At 44.1% G+C, this 19,415-nt stretch overlaps 1 protein-coding gene across 3 annotated transcripts in view; it reads left to right on the forward strand.

Moving 5' to 3' along the window:
• The window catches only part of cfdp1 (craniofacial development protein 1), a 53,823-nt gene extending 36,262 nt beyond the window's left edge, over nt 1-17,561 (forward strand). For 2 of the 3 annotated variants that reach the window (XM_035798648.2, XM_052474977.1), the window contains exons 6-7: nt 11,901-12,059; nt 16,371-17,561. In XM_035798648.2, coding sequence (XP_035654541.1) covers nt 11,901-12,059; nt 16,371-16,464 — 253 coding nt within the window. In that variant the 3' untranslated portion in view covers nt 16,465-17,561. The remainder of the gene's footprint in view (nt 1-11,900; nt 12,060-16,370) is intronic. The other variant, XM_035798647.2, reaches the window with a different exon arrangement.
• The last annotated feature ends 1,854 nt before the right edge of the window (nt 17,562-19,415 follow it).

Consider the following 19,415-nt stretch of genomic DNA (forward strand, 5'->3'; position numbering starts at 1 on the left):
TTGTGGAAGGCCACCCAAAATATTTGACCCAAGTTAAACAATTTAAAGACAATGCTACCCAATACTAATTGAGTGTATGTAAACTTCTGACCCACTGGGAATGTGATGAAAGAAATAAAAGCTGAAAGAAATAATTCTTTCTACTATTATTCTGACATTTCACATACTTAAAATAAAGTGTTGATCCTAACTGACAGGGAATTTTTACTATGATTAAATGTCAGGAATTGTGTAAAACTGAGTTTTTACTCTGTTAGTATTTGCCTACGGTGTATGTAAACTTCTGACTTCAACTGTATACTACCGGTCAAAAGAGTGTGCGAGCTGTCATCAGAGCAAAGGGTGACTAATTGAAGTATCTCCAATATAAGATATATTTTTATTTGTTTTACACTTGTTTTGTTACTACATGATTCCTTATGTGTTTATTTCATAGTTTTGATGTCTTCACTCTTATCCTACAATGTGGAAAATAGTTAAAAAATAAAGAAAAACCCTTGAATGAGTAGGTGTCTAACAATAATGTTTTGGCCCTATAGCTTACTGCACAAACCTTATTTCTTCAGAACTGTTTTTAATTGGTTAATATTTCATTGGCTTATGTTTTTTAAGTCACGTTTAAAAAATATCTGAGCGGTCGTTCTCTGCTTGCTTTTTGACTCAAAGTGATGTTGACTCAGAAAAGGTTGCTGACCACTGGGTTAGAAGCAGCCAGTGTTTTAGTGTTGTATGAATAAGAAAGATGACAAACACTCTCCATGTAGTTTACAGGAGACGTGTTGCAGTGAAGTTGCCGAGTCAGTGATTGTGTCAATATGAGTGTGTCTGTAGTATCGCAGAGCATCCATAAACCAATGTGCAATCCTGTAATCCCAAATGTGTATTTCCAATGTGTGGCAGACAATGTCTACACACACACCTGAGACACCCACAGCCCGAGCCACATTGCCCCTGACCTCCCTCTTTCCTGTTGAGTCAGTGTATTTGACATTCTCCCTGGTAACCACAGCAGAGGAACACGTGTGTTTTACCCATCATAGGGATCATGAGTGAGGAGTTTAAACTCTGTTACTCTGTCAGGACTAACCCCCCCCTGATTCAGGCCTAGTCTGTGTTAGTGCCTGGTGAAAGAGGAGACGCAGCAGCACACGGAGGCCCACCGCTCGGAAGTTAATTTCTCTTTTTAGCTGCAGCCCAGCCTAACCTCTGGTGTTCTTTGTGTCTCTGCTTTTATGTCAGTTCCTCAGACTAAATTGGCCTGAGATGTATTTCTGAATCACATAGTTTTGAGTCTTCTGGAGAATTCTGGGCTAGTTTGCACTCTACCCGTATTTGTTTAAACCATCTGGATTTTAAGAGAAAGAGGGATAGAGAAACTGAGAGGGGATATATTGAGTGGGACTCATATGGAGGAGGGAGAGAGAGACGCATGAGCATAGAGGATGAAAATGGAAAGAAAAATCTGAAGAGGAAGCACTCACATATTGTGAGTGTGAGAGAGAGATGCATACTGTCATGTATAAATAGCCTGTGTGGCAGCGAGCTAGAGGGCTGGTGAGTGTGTGTAAGTGTGGAGCGAGGCACCTGTGGAGAAACCCATCAGGGGAGAGCAAATATTAACCAACATGCTGCTTATGTATTCACTTAGAACACAACACAACAGGCAGAAAGCAGAGGTAACTACTGCTGCTACTGCTGCAGGTACGCTATGGCTGCTCCTGTTAGAGGACCGAAGGGGCAGTGTGTGTCACGGAGTGCCAGAGAGTCGTTCCATGTCATTCCAACAAGCCACGACACCCACCGTCTGATAGTTCTGAAATTGTGTCTCTCGTTAGAAACAGGTAATATTGGCATTCCTGAAAGATGATTTTGTTGAAATGTAATTGTATCTCTGCGAATTAAGCTAATTGATTGCACCCAAATTGTATTTAAAGGATTCCGATCATATTCATTAAATATAGTACCCATCATCCGATTTGCACCAAACTTTATCCTACCAATGAGTAAGACATGAGGAATCACCCCCCCCCGGACCCCGGACTCCCACAACCCACGCCAATCCCATCCCAACAATCAGTATACAGTATCAGTTCTCTATGTAGGAATCTAGGTATGTTTATTTTTGTATTTTCTTAAATGTGTAATTGAAGTCGCTTGTTGCGTTCACATCTTTGGGGCAAAACAAACGGGGTTGGCTTGGAATCAAAAGATTTGAACAACATGTCAAATATATTTATTCTCCAAATGTTTATTGAAAAAATAAGGAATTTTGCACAATTAGCACTTGTTACAGTTGTTGGTTAGCTAGCTAGGGAATTGTTACCTTATTAGCATAGACGTGACATGAGTCAAAACAAGTCATGGTATCAATAACTAGGTACAAAGAGCTGAAACAAGCCACCTATGATTCAGGTGAATGGATTATCTTGGTAAAGGAGAAATGCTCACTAACATGGATGTAAGCAAATTTCTACACAGCAATTTTGTGCAGATTGACCATTTCTGGGATCTTTTATTTCCGTTCATGAAACATGGGACCAAGACTTTACATGTTGTGTTTGTATTTTTGTTCTGTATAAATACAAGAGACCAGCAAAATGGATAAAAGAGTGTGGCTGTGTAGTACTTTACAAGTACTTTATGGTAAATAATGCAAGCGACTTCAATGACACTTTCTCTGATCAAGGGGGAAATACTACTTGTTAAACATAGAGAACTGATACTATATACTGGCTTTTGGGGTGGGATTGGATTGGGGTGTTGTTAGAGCAATTTAATTCCTTTATGTTTTAACACCCAATTAAAATGAAACACTCTGTCAATTCAAAAGGTTTTATAAGACCCTTATTCTATAATAATGGACAGAGCCCAGTCTTAAAGTCAATCAGCAGAGTTTATTCACGAGAGTACTGAACACGATACAGGTTACCACAGGTTATAAACTGAAAATGACATCATTAGTTCCAGTACCAACCCGTCTCTTCTCCCACCCTGGTACAAAGGCAGTATCTCAAGCCTTCCCACATCGTCTCGCTACCAATTTAATATAATTTATGAGCCACGGTCTTCTTGTGTAGATAAGCATTCTAGCCAGTCTGAAGATATCGTTCATTCATTTCTACCAAGGAACAGACAGTCATTGTTCTAACTCTTGACCACATTTACACACATTATATTCAGCACTGGGATCAAGAAAGAAAACTCATACATATACAGCAACATAATAGCATTCTGATTAGTACATATAAAGTAACATAATAGTATTCGGATTAGTACATATACAGTACATTTACATTACATTTAAGTCATTTAGCAGACGCTCTTATCCAGAGCGACTTACAAATTGGTGCATTCACAGTAACATAATAATATTCTGATTAGTCAGTCCTGATTGAAATGTATACATAATTAGTCATCATTGATAAAAATTCCCTTAACAGGTGTGGGGGGGTACATGGGTGGCTTTTGACCATTTAAAAAAAAAATACTCATGTCTGACGTTTGGTCCAAATCGGATGTTGGGTACTATATTTATTGAATATTATCTGAATTCTATAAATTAAAATGGCCAATCTGGGTGCAATCAGTTAATTTATCCGAGATCAAATTAGCGATGTCCGGGTGAGGGAGGGTTTGGCCGGCAGGGATGTCCTTGTCCCATCGCGCTCTCGCGACTCCTGTGGCGGGCCAGGAGCATACACGCTGACACGGTCGCCAGGTGTACGGTGTTTCCTCTGACACAATTGTGTGGCTGGCCTTTGGTTTATGCGGGCATTGTGTCAAGAAGCAGTGCAGCTTGGTTGGGTAGTGATCGGAGGACGCATGGCTGTCTACCTTCGCCTCTCCCGAGTCCGTACGGGAGTTGCAGCGATAGGACAAGACTGTAAATACCAATTGGATACCATGAAATTGGGAAGAAAAAGGGGTAAACGTTTTGTTTTTTAAATATTTTTTAAATGATATAATTCAGGAATGCTAATTGTATCTGTTAGTAACTACAGAAACGATTTCAGAACAATCTGAGATGATGGGTGGCGAAATCCTGTTTCTTGTGCTTTTTGAGGTGGAACGACCCCAAAGAGAGACCTGTGGCAGTGTACCAGGTGTGTGACTGGTCAGGTTGTGTGTGTGTCATCGCACCTAAGTGAAGGACCAGTCATGATGTTATGTTTCAGCAAGGCTATCAGATGTGCCTCTCCACCATAGGTTATGTCTGAGTTTTACACATTGCTATGTTTGTAATGAGAGGGTAACATGGGAACAGTTTAGCTTTGTACGAACTGTCCTGATCTCGTAAGCTTAAATTCTGTTCCACTATCCGTGTAGCAAAAAATAATGTAAGCTGAGAGATCAGGATGGTTGGTACAAGGTTAGGAACTGGTGGCAGCAGTATAAAAGGCTTTTATCTCCTCAGCCCCTTCACCCTAACCTAGAGCTGTCATTCACTCACTGACTCACCCAGGGCTGGGGAGGGCAGGGCAGGAGATACCCACCAGCCCCCTGGCAACACATTCCTTACGCGACCGGGCTTTGAAGATCACAGAGAAATGAGGAGAGCAAAGGAGGTGTGGAGAGTGAGAGAGAGGGAAAGATGGGGGAAGAGAGGGAATCTTCTGAGGAAAGTTCAGATGGGCATGCCAGAATGCACACACACGCAGCGTAGTCCATCTTGGCATCAGTTCAGTCACCCGAGTCTTGCGCCACAGAGAGGGACTGTACTGTAGGCCAGTTGGAAGACCGAGTGGGGCTCGAGGTACTGCTATTGCTGTTGTTTGCTCGATAGTAGGATTGTATGGGCTTGTTTACTTGTTTTATTTTAGTCAGGATGGGTAGCCAATTGGCCTCATTTTAAAGGTCTCTATTCAAACTGTCAAGCCTGCATTTGAATAAAGCCTTTAGCAAATATGATTAAACATACTCTATTGTCACTCTCTGGTGCCCAAACACATTCATAATCACATAATGCATAGCCTATCACTGGATACTAGCTAATGGTTTGCTCTTATTATACATTTATTATGATTGGATTATATTGGACCATTGTGATGCATAACGGAACTGCTCTTTCCTCTGACTTGCTCCTCTGGATTTGCTCCAAACATAACGCTTTGTATTCAGGACATTAAGTTTAATTATTTGCCACATTTTGGGCAGTTTTACTTTAGTGGCTTAATGCTAACAGGGTGCATCTTTTGTCATAGTTTTATTCTGTACAGGCTTCCTTCTTTTCACTCTGTCATTTAGGTTAGGATTGTGGAGTAACTACACTATATATACAAAAGTATGTGGATATCACTTCAAATTAGTGGATTCGGCTATTTCAGCCACACCCATTGCTGACTGGTATATAAAATCGAGGACACAGTCATGCAATCTCCGTAGACAAACATGGGCAGTAGAATGGCCTTTCTGAAGAGCTCAGTGACTTTCAACGCAACATCGTCATAGGATGCCCCATTTCCAGTCAGTTTGTCAAATTTATGCCCTGCTAGAGCTGTCCCTGTCAACTGTAAGTGCTGTTATTGTGAAGTAGAAACATCGAGGAGCAACAACAGAGTGCTGAAGCTCATAGTACGTAAAAATCATCTGTCCTCGGTTGCAATACTCACTACCGTGTTCCAAACTGCCTCTGGAAGCAACTTCGGCACAAGAACTGTTCGTCTGGAGCTTCATGAAACAGGTTTCCATGGCCGAGCAGCCGCACACAAGCCTAAGATCACCATGCGCAATGCCAAGTGTCGGCTAGAGTAGGTTAAAGCTTGCCACCATTGGGCTCTGGAGCAGTGGAAACACGTTCTCTGGAGTGATGAATCACGCTTCACCATCTGGTAGTCCCTCGGACTAATCTGGGTTTGATGGATGCCAGGAGAACGTTACCTGCCCCAATGCATAGTGCCAACTGTAAAGTTGGTGGAGGAGGAATAATGGTATGGGGCTGCTTTTCATGGTTCCAGCTAGGCCCCTTAGTTCCAGTGAAAGAAAATCTTAATGCTACAGCATACAATGACATTCTAGACGGTTCTGTGCTTTGTGGCAACAGTTTGGGGAAGTTTGGGGAAGGCACTTTCCTGTTTTATCATGGCAATGCCCCCTTGCACAAAGCATTTCCAGATGGAAATGACTTGCCGTGTTCAGTGTGGAAGAACTTGACTGGCCTGCACAGAGCCCTGACCTTAACCCCATCGGACACCTTGGGATTAATTGAAACGCCGACTGCGGGCCTAATCGCCCAACATCAGTGCCCGACCTCACTAATGCTATTGTGGCTGAGTAGAAGCAAGTTCCTGCAGTAATGTTCTAACATCTAGTGGAAAGCCTTCCCAGAAAAGTGGAGGCTGTTATAGCAGCAAAGGGGGGACAGACTCCATATTAATGCACATGATTTTCAAATAAGATGTTTGACTAGCAGGTGTTCACATACTTTTGGTCATGTGTACATTTTGTTGCTCCATCCTCAGTTTTCTCCTACCACAACCATTAAACTGTAACTGTTTTAAAGTCACTATTAGCCCCATGGTGAAAACCCTGAGCAGTTTTCTCCTACCACAACCATTAAACTGGAACTGTTTTAAAGTCACTATTAGCCCCATGGTGAAAACCCTGAGCAGTTTTCTTCCTCTTTGACAATTGAGTTAGGACGGACACCTTTATCTTTGCAGTGACTAACTTCACCATGCCTTTATCTTTGCAGTGACTAACTTCACCATGCCTTTATCTTTGCAGTGACTAACTTCACCATGCCTTTATCTTTGCAGTGACTAACTTCACCATGCCTTTATCTTTGCAGTGACTAACTTCACCATGCCTTTATCTTTGCAGTGACTAACTTCACCATGCCTTTATCTTTGCAGTGACTAACTTCACCATGCCTTTATCTTTGCAGTGACTAACTTCACCATGCCTTTATCTTTGCAGTGACTAACTTCACCATGCCTTTATCTTTGCAGTGACTAACTTCACCATGCCTTTATCTTTGCAGTGACTAACTTCACCATGCCTTTATCTTTGCAGTGACTAACTTCACCTTGCCTTTATCTTTGCAGTGACTAACTTCACCATGCCTTTATCTTTGCAGTGACTAACTTCACCATGCCTTTATCTTTGCAGTGACTAACTTCACCATGCCTTTATCTTTGCAGTGACTAACTTCACCATGCCTTTATCTTTGCAGTGACTAACTTCACCATGCCCAAAGGGATATTCAATGTCTGCTTTTTATTTTATTTGACCCATCTACCAATAAGTTGTCTTTTTTGCGAGCCATTAGAAAACCTCCCTGGTCTTTGTGGTTGAATCCGTGTTTGAAATTCACTGCTCGACTGAGGGACTTTACAGATAATTGTGTGTGTGTGGGGTACAGAGATGAGGTAGTCATTCAAAATTCATGTTAAACACTATTATTGCGCACAGAGTGAGTCCATGCAACTTATCATGTGACTTTTTAAACAAAGGAGTCGAATACTTATTGACTCAAGACATTTCAGATCTGAATTTTTTATTAATTTGTAAAAAATGAACACAAGTCCACTTTGACGTCATGCGATATTGTGTGTAGGCCAGTGACACAGTCACACAAACAAATCTCAATATAATACATGTTTTAATTCAAGCTGTAACATAACAAAATGTGAAAAAAGTGAAGTGGTGTGAATACTTTGTGAAGGCTCTGTACGTCCTTTTAGAACGGCTCTCAGTATAGTCATACAGGTTTTGGATGTTGTACACATGAAATTGTGTCATTCCGAACTTTATCCATATTCCATTTGGTTGGACTCTAGCCATGCTTCTCCACGTAGCCAACGCATGCGCACACAAAGTCCAACCAAATGGAGTATAATGTTGCCGATTAAAGTGAAATTCCTCCATGTTTATACCCTGATATATCTTGGTCAGCCAAGCATCTCCCTGTCCCGTTGCTCAGACAGACCTCACAGTATATATAAGACAGACGGAACAGAGATGGGCCACGAACAGGGGACAGAGAAGGGAAGGTTGAGGACCACAGAGAAAAGGATTTTCCCTGGTCTGTAGTGTAACAGAGCATAGCAGCCGTTCGACTAACTAACTATCAGCACCCATTGTTGACAGTACATCAAGAATCCATCTTAGTGGTCCATTTGTTTGTTATTATGGGTAAAGATTGGGGTCAGTCCCACTCTGGCAGCCCTCCCTGAGAAGGGGACACATTCCTTGTGCAGCACAATGGAATGTGGTGGGGAGGCCGAGGGGAGGAATGTATTTCCTTTTGAGGCAACAGTAGAAGAATAGAGAGCGAGTTTGTTGTTAGGAGCCTTTATGACAGCTGTTTCCTGACAGAGAGGTCTTCAGTGAGATGGCCATGACAGTCCTGTCTGTTTGCAGGGGATCTCTTAGCACCCCGCTCCTCACTTCTTCTCCTCCTTCCTCCACTAAGGTTGCAGAGCTGTGTGTGTGCGTGCGTGCGTGCGTGCGTGCGTGCGTGCGTGCGTGCCCAGGCTGCACGACCTCTTCTAGGAACATACACACATGGATACACGGACGGACGTGTATCCATGTGTGTATGTTCCGAGAAGAGGTCGTGCAGCCTGGGCAATGGGTTGTCTCTCTGCTGGAGGGCTGTGCTGTAACCTTGTCCATGCGTTTAACATTCTCTCCAGGCTCATAGAGAGCTAAGTGCTGCAGCCTGGCACACTGCCCAGACCCTCCCCAGCCCACCACATAGGGACGGGGACAGGCTGGAATGACTATCAGTTGAGCCCTGATTGTCTATTTATCCCCTGTCACAGCAGTTTGGAGCCTGGATTACAGTCGTGTGTGTTTGTGAGCAGGTATACCTATTGCTGCACGGTTTACCCTGCCTCTTCACTAAGGAACTGCTTCACTGCTCTGTATCCCTCTGCCTTTCTCCCTCCTTCCCTTCACTCTCCATCCTTCTTCATAACTCTCTCCATCCCAAATGAGGCTCACAAACCTTGACACAATCACACAGATGTTGAAATCTCAACACTGGAGTAGTATAGTGTATCTGACCTCTATAGACCTCTATGCTTTAGCAGTCTGCTGTAGAGGCTGAGGCTCAATTTGCTGCATTGAGGCTGGCTGCTTGCACATGACTGGGCAGCAGCAGCCCAGTGTTTAGCAGAGGCCAATGATGCAGTGCAGTTATTGGGACACTGGCAGTGCCTGTCTTGGGTGCTGAGCCAGGATTGGATCGGAGCAAAAAGAAAAACAATATTAGATCTGTGACCTTAATTCATTTAGCTGTTTGTTTTGTTCAACTCCATGTAATTGTCCTCAACGTACACTGTATTCTAAATGGATCTTATTGTTTTGTACGTATAGAACGATGTGTGCATGTGTAGGTGTGTGTGCTTCCGTCCATGTGTGCCAAGTACAAATGTAGGATCTTAATTTGATCACCCTTTTGTTGCTGCAAATTTTCCTGCAGGAAAACCCACACTAACACACAGTTAAATCAACAGTATTGCAATTTTCATATAGCTTACTATTGGCCAGCTAATAGCCTAACTACCTATCAAGCAACATTGCAGATTAATCCTGTTGCTGCATGATTGTTTTGCTGTGACAATATAGGTCAAATGAAGATCCTGCATCTGTATGTGTGTGAGCGCATGTGCATGCATGCACTTATGTGTGTCTACGTACATGTGCATGGCTGCATGCATGTGTAGGCTACTAGGCTGTTTGGATGTTTAGTCTGGCCAATGTTAGGCTGCTGTGGGAACAGTGCTCAGTGGACACAGCTGGCAGAAAGATGTCTGTAATCATGGGCTTATGTGACATGTTCAGTCAGCAGGTGTGTGTCTGTGTGTGGCAATATGTGTGAGTACATTTAAGTCATTTTACATTTGAGTTGAGTACATTACTAAGGAGGTGTGTATTCTGGAGGGGAGTTTGGGTGTGTTGCGTGTTGGTAGGATAAGACGTGTATGTGTGGCGTTCTGCTATTCTGGAGGAAATGGATCTGTTCCTGAAAGGAATCACAGCAAGACAGACAAACAAAACATTGTAGAAGAAAAGTCCAATTCCCCCTCGCGTTTCTGTTGCACGCCGTCCTCCTCTCTCTGAACGATGCTGACAGCGCCGACACAGATGGCAAATGCATTCTGTCAGGCAGACTTTAGCCTGGCTTCTCTTCAAATAATCCTTACCCTTTTTATGGAAAGAGAGAAAAGTATCTGCGTGTGTGTGGATTAGAGAAATGTCTCTTTCTCCTCTCATTCCTCCTTATCTCTGTACCTGTAAATTCACCACCACCCTTTAAATAGCAATATACTATAGTAACACTGTATGACTGACAATATTGGAGTGTGTGTTAGTGATTCAGGCTTGTCGTTGGCCCTATCTCCAGCTGGATTGATTAGTATGTGTTTTCCAGTGTGTTTATTCTCACGTTGCCTTGTCATTTTATAGCAGCCTGTTACGGCCGATTACATTACGAGCAGCTTGTTGCAACACACTTCCAATGAGCTGGAACTCTATATTAACAGGGTTCTTATCAACATGTTCAGAGCGGGAGGCTGTTTGGGTGGGTGGGTGGGTGGAGGTGTGTGTGTAAGGGTGTGTGTGTGGGTGGGTGTGTGTGTGTGGGTGTGTGTGTATGGGTGTATGCTTCCATGTCATCTTTTCTTGACCTTCGTTTCAGTGTCACTTCCCTTTCCTGGTGATCCACAAAAACCCTGAGAAAGGAGACGCCCTTGTTAAACACACCATGTCTTTACTGTCTACTGACACACACACACACACACACACACACACACACACACACACACACACACACACACACACACACACACACACGTGCACACACACACACACACACAGACACACACACACACATGCACACACACACACACACACACACACACACACACACACACACACACACACACACACACACACACACACACACACACACACACACACACACACACACTCACATGCACACACACACACTCACATGCACACACACACACACACACACACTCACATGCACACACACACACACACACACACACACACACACACACACACACATGCACACACACACACACACACACACACACACACACACACACACACACACACACACACACACACACACACACACACACACACACACACACACACACACACACACACACACACACGCACACACAGATGCACACACACACATGCACACACACACACGCGCGCACACACACACGCGCACACACAGACGCACACACACAGATGCACACACAGAGAGGAAAGCAATAGTGAAACATTTTGAGTCTGTTCCTCTTGAAGGGACCTGCACTATGACTCACCTGAGTGTGAAAGTGCTAATTCTTGGAACCTTGACACCCTCTAGTCCCCCCCTCCAAGGTCTGATGGCCCCTTCCTCCCGCTAGGCTCCCTTATGGTGGAGAGAGAGGAGAGCCAGTCTAATGTCTTCAGCTATTTCTAAGCACACATCGTTTAACATTTCATTAGTGCAGCCAAGCGAAACCTCAGTGTCAGGATGACTTTCTTCTGATTCAAAATGGACTGATGTCTTTGTTCAAACAGCTGCACAAAGAAACAAGCTGATGGGCTGAAATGCTCTGCTTGAAGAATAACTGCAATTTTATTTTGTTAGGTTTTATCATCTGAAATCTATCCCTATTTCCTACCTACTGCCCCAATTCCTTTTTTTCTCATCTCTCTCTGCTCATTCACTCCCTTGCCCCATTATTCCATTATCTTCATTGTGAGCATTAGAGCTTGTGGCGATTTCATTTATTTCTCTCCCTTGAAACTTCCAAATATCCCTTTTCCCTCCCATTTTCTGAAGAAGAGGCTTGCGAAAATTGCCAGCTTCATCAGCCCTGTGTCTGTATTCTCTGTCAGTGTGTAATGTCCATATGTGTCCTCCTCAGTGGGAAGAGGCCTGCAGGGATGGGCAGCATCCTGAACCGCCTCGGGGGGAAGAAACAGAAGATGAGCACGTTGGAGAAGTCCAAGATGGACTGGGACGCCTTCAAGGATGAGGAGGGCATCGGGGACGAGCTGGCCATCCACAACCGAGGCAAAGAAGGGTGAGTCTCTCTCTAATAGTACCAGCGAAGCAATATAGTGTTCTGCAACACCACTCCACCATAGAGAGGCAGGGAAACTGATAGATCAGTTCAAAAGTATTCTTTCTCTATCCACCAGCCTACTACTAATTCTGAGCAACAGCACACGTCTAATATCATCTCTGATATGATATAAGTCCTTTGTGATGATAGGCAGGTTGTTCGTGACTGAGCTCTGCAGCAGTCCAGCCTTATCCCCTGCCTGACCTGTAGCTATGAAGCAGTCTGTCTGCATGCCTGCTCAGAATACCAGCAGCACCTGACACCCATGGCTTCCACTGGCGTCCATCTCCCTTTCCTCTCCCAGCACAGGCAGGATTTTCCCTCTGCTGTCAGAGGCCCTGCAGTAGCATTATTCTTTCCTAAAGGTTACTGTTGAACAGATGAGTCATTTAACAGTCCCCCCTCCATCTTTCTCTCCCCCTCTTATCTCCATCCTCATCTTTGTCTGACTGATGAGCCGTGCAGCCTGGCTGCTGGTCCATTCTCCTCCTGCGTCACAGGAAAGCTAATGAGCAGAGATGGCAAAACACAGTCTAGAGCAGGTTGTAAATCTTTTTTTGGACACATTATTGAAACCACTCACATACACAGAAGCTTTTGCCCTATGTTCCTTTTGTATGCAGTGAGTGTTTTCTGTACATGTGAGTGTTTCAGGGCAGCCAACCACAGGACTATTGGCAAACACCTACTGTACACTAAAGATACATATTCACTGCCCACCTTGGAAATGAACGGATACAATACATCCAGGCTATATAACATCCGGACTTTATTCAGGAGTCCCATAGGGCGGCACACAATTGGCCCAGCGTCGTCCGGGTTTGGCCTGGGTAGGCTGTCATTGTAAAGAAGAATTTGTTCTTAACTGACTTGCCTAGTTAAAAAATAAAATAAAATACAACTACAAACATGACCAAAAGTATGTGGAAGAGGTGGTTATGGAATAAATAATGGTCTTGGGGTGTTTTTCATGGTTCGTGCTAGGCCCCTTAGTTCCAGTGAAGGGAAATCTTAACGCCTCAGCATGCAATGACATTCTAGACTATTCTGTGCTTCCAACTTTGTGGCAACAGTTTGGGGAAGGCCCTTTCCTGTTTCAGCATGACAATGCCTCCGTGCACATAGAAATGGTTTGTCGAGATTGGTGTGGAAGAACGTGATTGGCCTGCACAGAGCCCTGACCTTAACTCCATTGAACACCTTTGGAATGAATTGGAATGCTGACTATGAGTCAGGCTTAATGGCCCAACATCAGTGCCCGACATTACTGACAGTGAGACCTGAGGGGAACTCTGGAGTGTTGCACTCAAAAGTCATGTGTGTAGACAACAACTACTCAGCATGCTATATGTCTGTCTCATCTACCACTGTAAACTGAAGTCACCTTGAGGCGTATGACAGGCCAAGTTCAAGTGTTCCCCCATAGGAAGGTGACCTGCTTTGTGCAGAACATATGACGGAGAAATGAAAGATACCAAATTATAACAAAGTGGTAATATGTAGATTGGGTGGAAAATATGGGCGCAGAATCAGATGACCTAATTCTGTCAGATAGGCCGACGGTGAAGTCATGACATCATCAACAGGGTCTCCATATTTTGCTGAGTGGTGACTGTGAGGTGTCAGGTGATATACAGTGGGGTCTGAAATGATTGACATCGTTGATAAAGATGAGCAATACTGATTGTATAACATAAATCATTCAAATACAGAACTATATTGTTTGCAAAAAAAAAGGGAAATTACACTGAGTGTAGAAAACATTCGAAACATGACAGACTGACCAGGTGAAAGCTGTGATCCCTTATTGATGTCTCCTGTTAAATCCACTTCAATTGGTGTAGATGAAGGGGAGGAGACAGGTTGTAGAATGACTTTTAAGCCTTGAGACAATTGAGACATGGACTGTGTATGTGTGCCATTCAGAAGGTGAATGGGCGATACAAAACATTGAAGTGCCTTTGAACGGGGTATGGTAGTAGGTGCCAGGCGCACTGGTTTGAGTGTGTCAAGAACTTCAGCGCAGCTGTGTTTTTCACTCACATTAGTTTCCCGTGTGTATCAAGAATGGTCCACCACTCAAAGGACATCCAGCCATCTTAACGCAACTGTGGGAAGCATTGGAGTCAACATGGGCCAGCATCCCTGTAGAACGCTTTTGACACCTTTTAGAGTCCATAACTGATGAATTGAGGCTGTTCTGAGGGCAAAAGGAGGTGCATCTCAATATCAGGAAGGTGTTCCTAATGTTTTGTACACTCAGTGTATATTATTTTATACTAATACAATTGTTCAGAGAAAGAGATTTATTTTAACAAGTAATACTGTTTTGAAAAGCTAGGGGTCAAAATTATTAAAGATTTTTATAAATAAAGTAGTCAAAAGTTTAGTATTTTGTCCCATATTCTTAGCACGCAAAAATTACATTAAGTTTGTCACACTACAAACTTGATGGATGCATTTGCAGCTCATTTTGGTTGTTTCAGATGATTTTGTGCCCAATAAAAATGAATGGTCTTTTCACTTTATATTATAATTAAGAATATTATATGTTCCTAAACACTTCTACATTAATTTAATGTGGATGCTGCCATGGTTACAGATAATTATGAATGAATTGTTAATAATGATGGGTGAGAAAGTTAGAGGGTCAAAGATCATACTTCCAAGACATGCTAACCTCTCACCATTCCCAATAGCAGGGGAGGTTAGCATGTCTTGGGGGTATCATAATTACACAGTCATTATAATTACCCAGCCTGCAACTGTCTCCATGGCTACCCAGCGCCCCTCAGTGTGAGGTGGGAGCTAGCTCTCTAATTTCTCCAATCCCATGTTTTTGTCTACACTAGAGCTAGGCACTTGGGGGGTTCATACTCCCTTGGGGATGCTAATCTAGCATGACATCATTGCCCGTTGCTAAGAGCAGCCCTAGTAACATTGGGATGATTAACTCGGTCACTGCCTGCTGAGAGTAGAGGAGGCTCATAACCATGCAGGCAGAGATGTCACACTACCCACCACTGTGTCTGTGTTACAGTATAAGGTATGAGAGAGGAGACCGTCTCACTCTATATTCAGCCTCTCTAGACAGTGGTGAGATGAAGTAAAGACCGTAGTTTAGAAGGTTCGGAAATACAACATGTCCGACAGCTAAATTGCTGCTTTCTCCGAGTACCTCAATTTCTCCCGTGTTTTTCCATCTCTTTGGGAGGGATGTGGTTGTGTGGAGGGAGTCAGTCTATAGGGTTCGGAGGCCAGGGGCCTGAGCAAGAGACTGCAGTAGGCGGTCCACTGGGCCACGCTGGGAGGCCGCAGAACTGTTCTTGAAGCTCCAGACAGCCCCATAGTTGGGATACGCCCTGGGCCGGCTCTCCCACGGGGGTCACACACAGACTGGGGGGCCAGTGATGAGGCCTCCCTCTCTCTGATCTAGGGCCAGTGAACAACCAGTGGTGGGTGTGAGCTGGCTTCTTCCTATCTCTGGGAATGGGTTTGGGTTTAGAGGATAACTGTGGGTACAGTGATGAGGCCTCCCTCTCTCTGATCTAGGGCCAGTGAACAACCAGTGGTGGGTGTGAGCTGGCTTCTTCCTATCTCTGGGAACGGGTTTGGGTTTAGAGGATAACTGGGGGGCCAGTGATGAGGCCTCCCTCTCTCTGATCTAGGGCCAGTGAACAACCAGTGGTGGGTGTGAGCTGGCTTCTTCCTATCTCTGGGAACGGGTTTGGGTTTAGAGGATAACTGTGGGTACAGTGATGTATTTCATTCAAACTGTCCCTTGTGTGTAGAGATATGGATCCTAGTGTGCTAGGCAGAGGCAGTGCTTAGAGAGAGAAGGAAAAGGAAAACATATGGGAAGAGCTACTTTCCTAGCTCCTGCTGGGTAAGAAGAGTTAAACAGCCATTGGGGAAACTTACAGCCCCTCTGTCTTACCACCTAGGGATTCATTACACTCATCTTCATCACACTGTTGTAGTTGACACTTGAATAGTTGAGGTATTGATAACTAAATTTGCATTTGTGTGACGAAGATGCTTGTCATAAGCCAGAGAGTTGTTAATCAACTAATTTACTTTTGTGTGCGCACTTAGTGCTAACATGCTATCAGGTGTTCACTATAACAATGAGCCAGGACCTTGCGTAACATGCTTGTCCCAGAACGGCTGTTTATAGGAGCAGTGTGTTTGCGTGCCTGCTTTGTAATATCTCCTGCTGGATGTTTATGTGTGTTAGTAATTCTATTTTCTGTGTTTGTTGGGCTTTAGGTATGTGGAGAGAAAGAATTTCCTGCAGAGAGTTGACCACCGGCAGTTTGAGCAGGAAAAGAAAGTACGTCTCGGCAACATCATGAAGCGATGACAAGGAATAATAGAGGAGAGGTACGCTAACAATTGTGACACACGCGCGCGCACCACTCTGAACATGCCTGCCCAGTTCCCTCCCGTGTTTTCTCTTCCCAGTACTTGGCCTCTGGACTGCCCATGTGTTTGGAATGGCCCGACAGTACCTGCTACCTGCTGTTTTTGGACCTGCGTCAGATTTCACACTCCCAATCTACACACAGCACTCTCATTACACCTCCATCTGTTCCTGGACCTGCGTGTGACCCGAATCACCTAGACTCAGACCCCTGACTGTGTCTTCCTACCTCTATGAGAGGTGTGTTGGCAGTGTTAACCTGCTTACCTCAGCACATGGCTGTGTGGGTGTTCCTGTACTGAACATTTGTCAACATCATCACCAGGATGAAGAAAAAAATGGAAAGCATTCCAGGAGTGAGAAGAGGAGAATGAGCAGCACAGTCATGATTCCACACCCTGAACTCTGTATCAGTCGTTATTGGCATTGACTTGAGAGGGGAAGAGAGGAAGAATCCACACACTGCTCAGATATTTGTGCCATCGCTCCACATCTCCTGCAGTGATTCGGGTTGGTGTGCTGTTCATTAGAAGAGTTAAAGTTGCATTTCACCTCCCTGTTGTGCGGACTGCACTTCTCTGGATAAATTCCAGCTAATCTGAGGAGAAAGATTTGTCTCACTCTGATGTACCTTAGTTATACCAATAACTATCACAGTTTCTGACATGATGCAAGATGAAAGGTCTATGTTTCATGAACATGTCAGCTTAGCTGCTTCATAAACCTGAGCTAAGAGGGGAGAGGATCACTGAGCGTTTCCTCAGCTACTGTTCTCCCAACGTAATGACACAGCTCCTATTACAAGGTAATTTTATGGTTGTTCAGTAACAGACACTCACACAGACAGGCTAATTCAGGGACTTTATTTTTAGTTACAGTTAAATGAATGGGCTTCAAGTGTGTCTGAATAATAACGTCTCGTATTATTATGTCAGAATTTGGACTTGTGTTATGTTGTTATCCTGGTACTGTACCGTGTCAACTGTATAACATTGAATAAAGCACGCTATTTGGTTTGAAATGGTTGTTTTAGTACAGATGGTATTGTTTTGCTCATTTGTACCTCTGACCTCCCCAAGGCCTTATATTCCAGCCTTCCTCTTACCCCTTCCAAGGCTTTTCCCTTCTCCAGACAACTGTCTCCAGAAACACTACAATTACACCATAACCTGTTCCTCCCTGTCCCCTCTTCCCCTAATGCAACTGTTGCCCTCTCCCTCACCCCCCTATGTCCTACACCCCTAACCCCATCCCCCTTCCCTCCCGTCTTACCCACTCTGCTATGCCTTAAATAAGGAGGTCAGAGGACTCCACCACTCACACTATCTCTCAACCTCATTTCCTCTGTATCCAGGCCCCCTCCACTCACTGCTTCTGTGTTTCCTGCCTGAGTGTTTGGAGGGGACAGGAGGAGAAGCCTGTGCATCCTTCATAAGAGGGGAATTGACTTGTTTACATTACATAGTTATAGGGATCCACCCTGCATCCCCATGGGTACTCACTCACTCAGTACATTTGTTTGTTTGTTCTGATTTTGCTTCATGTAACCAGACGAAAGCTTACTCTATATTTTATATAAGCCGGTTTAGATAAAGAGATCCTGTGTACTGTACTATAGCAGTGAGAGTACACATGAAAAGCCTGCAGAGACATGCAGAAACACACTCACGTACAGTACACAAACAGTTGCATATTGGATGCAGGTTATTCTGTCCTATAGGCTGTGTAGGCCGATGTAGGAGGCAGGCAGCAGGCTCCCCAGTGCGTATGTGCTTCCTGCATTACTTTTCTGCTTCATCACTGGCACATTTCACATTGACGGGGCAGGTTGAGAGCTTCAAGTTCCTCGCTGTCCACATCCCTAAGGATCGATCATGGTCCACAAACACAGTCATGAATAGGGCCTCTTCCCCCTCAGGAGGCTGAAAAGATTTGGCATGGGCCCTGAGATCCTCAAAAGGTTATACTGCTGTACCACTGAGAACATCTTGACTTGTTATGGCAACTTGGTATGGCATGGCCTCCAACCGCAAGGCGCTACAGAGGGTAGTGCGTACGGCCCAGATGGAGGCCCTACAAATTGTAAAAGACTACAGCCACCCAAATCATAGACTGTTCTCTCTGCTACTGTACGGCAAGTGGTACCGATGCCAAGCATTTCGATACACCCGCAATAACATCTGCTAAACACGTGTATGTGACCAATAAGATTTGATTTGATTTTGTTGCAAGTCTGGAACCAAGAGTACCCTGAGCAGCTTCTACCCACAAGCCATAAGACTGCTAAATAGTTAGTTAAATATAAACCCAACAACTTTACTGAGGTACAGTTTATGTAAGGAAACCAGTCAATCGAAATAAATAAATGACGGCCTAATCTATGGAGTTCACATGACTGGGCAGGGGTGCAGCTATGGGTGGGCCTGGGAGAGCATAGGCCCACCCACTTGGGAGCAAGTCCCAGGAAATCAGAATTATTTCCCCCCCACAAAAGTGCTTAATTACAGACAGAAATACTCCTCAGTTTCATCAGCTGTCTGGGTGGCTGGTCTCAGACGATCCCGCAGGTGAAGAAGCTGAATGTGAGGTCCTGGGATATGCCACACCTGTCAGATGGCTGGATTATCTTGGAAAGGGAGAAATGCTCACTAAAAGGTATGTAAACAAATGTGTGCACCAAATCTGAGAGAAATAAGCTTTTTGGGATTTTTTTTATTTCAGCTCATGAAACATGGGCCAACAGTTACATGTTCTGTTTTATATTTTTGTTCAGTATAGTTAACCAAATGGCTACCCGGACTATATGCATTGAACTTTCTTGACTCATCACATACGCTGCTGCCTCTGTTTATTATCTATTCTGTTGCCTAGTCACTTTAGTCCTAGTTATA

The sequence above is a fragment of the Oncorhynchus keta genome, chromosome 22 (assembly GCF_023373465.1).
Source record: "Oncorhynchus keta strain PuntledgeMale-10-30-2019 chromosome 22, Oket_V2, whole genome shotgun sequence".
In the NCBI taxonomy this organism is placed as follows: domain Eukaryota; kingdom Metazoa; phylum Chordata; class Actinopteri; order Salmoniformes; family Salmonidae; genus Oncorhynchus; species Oncorhynchus keta.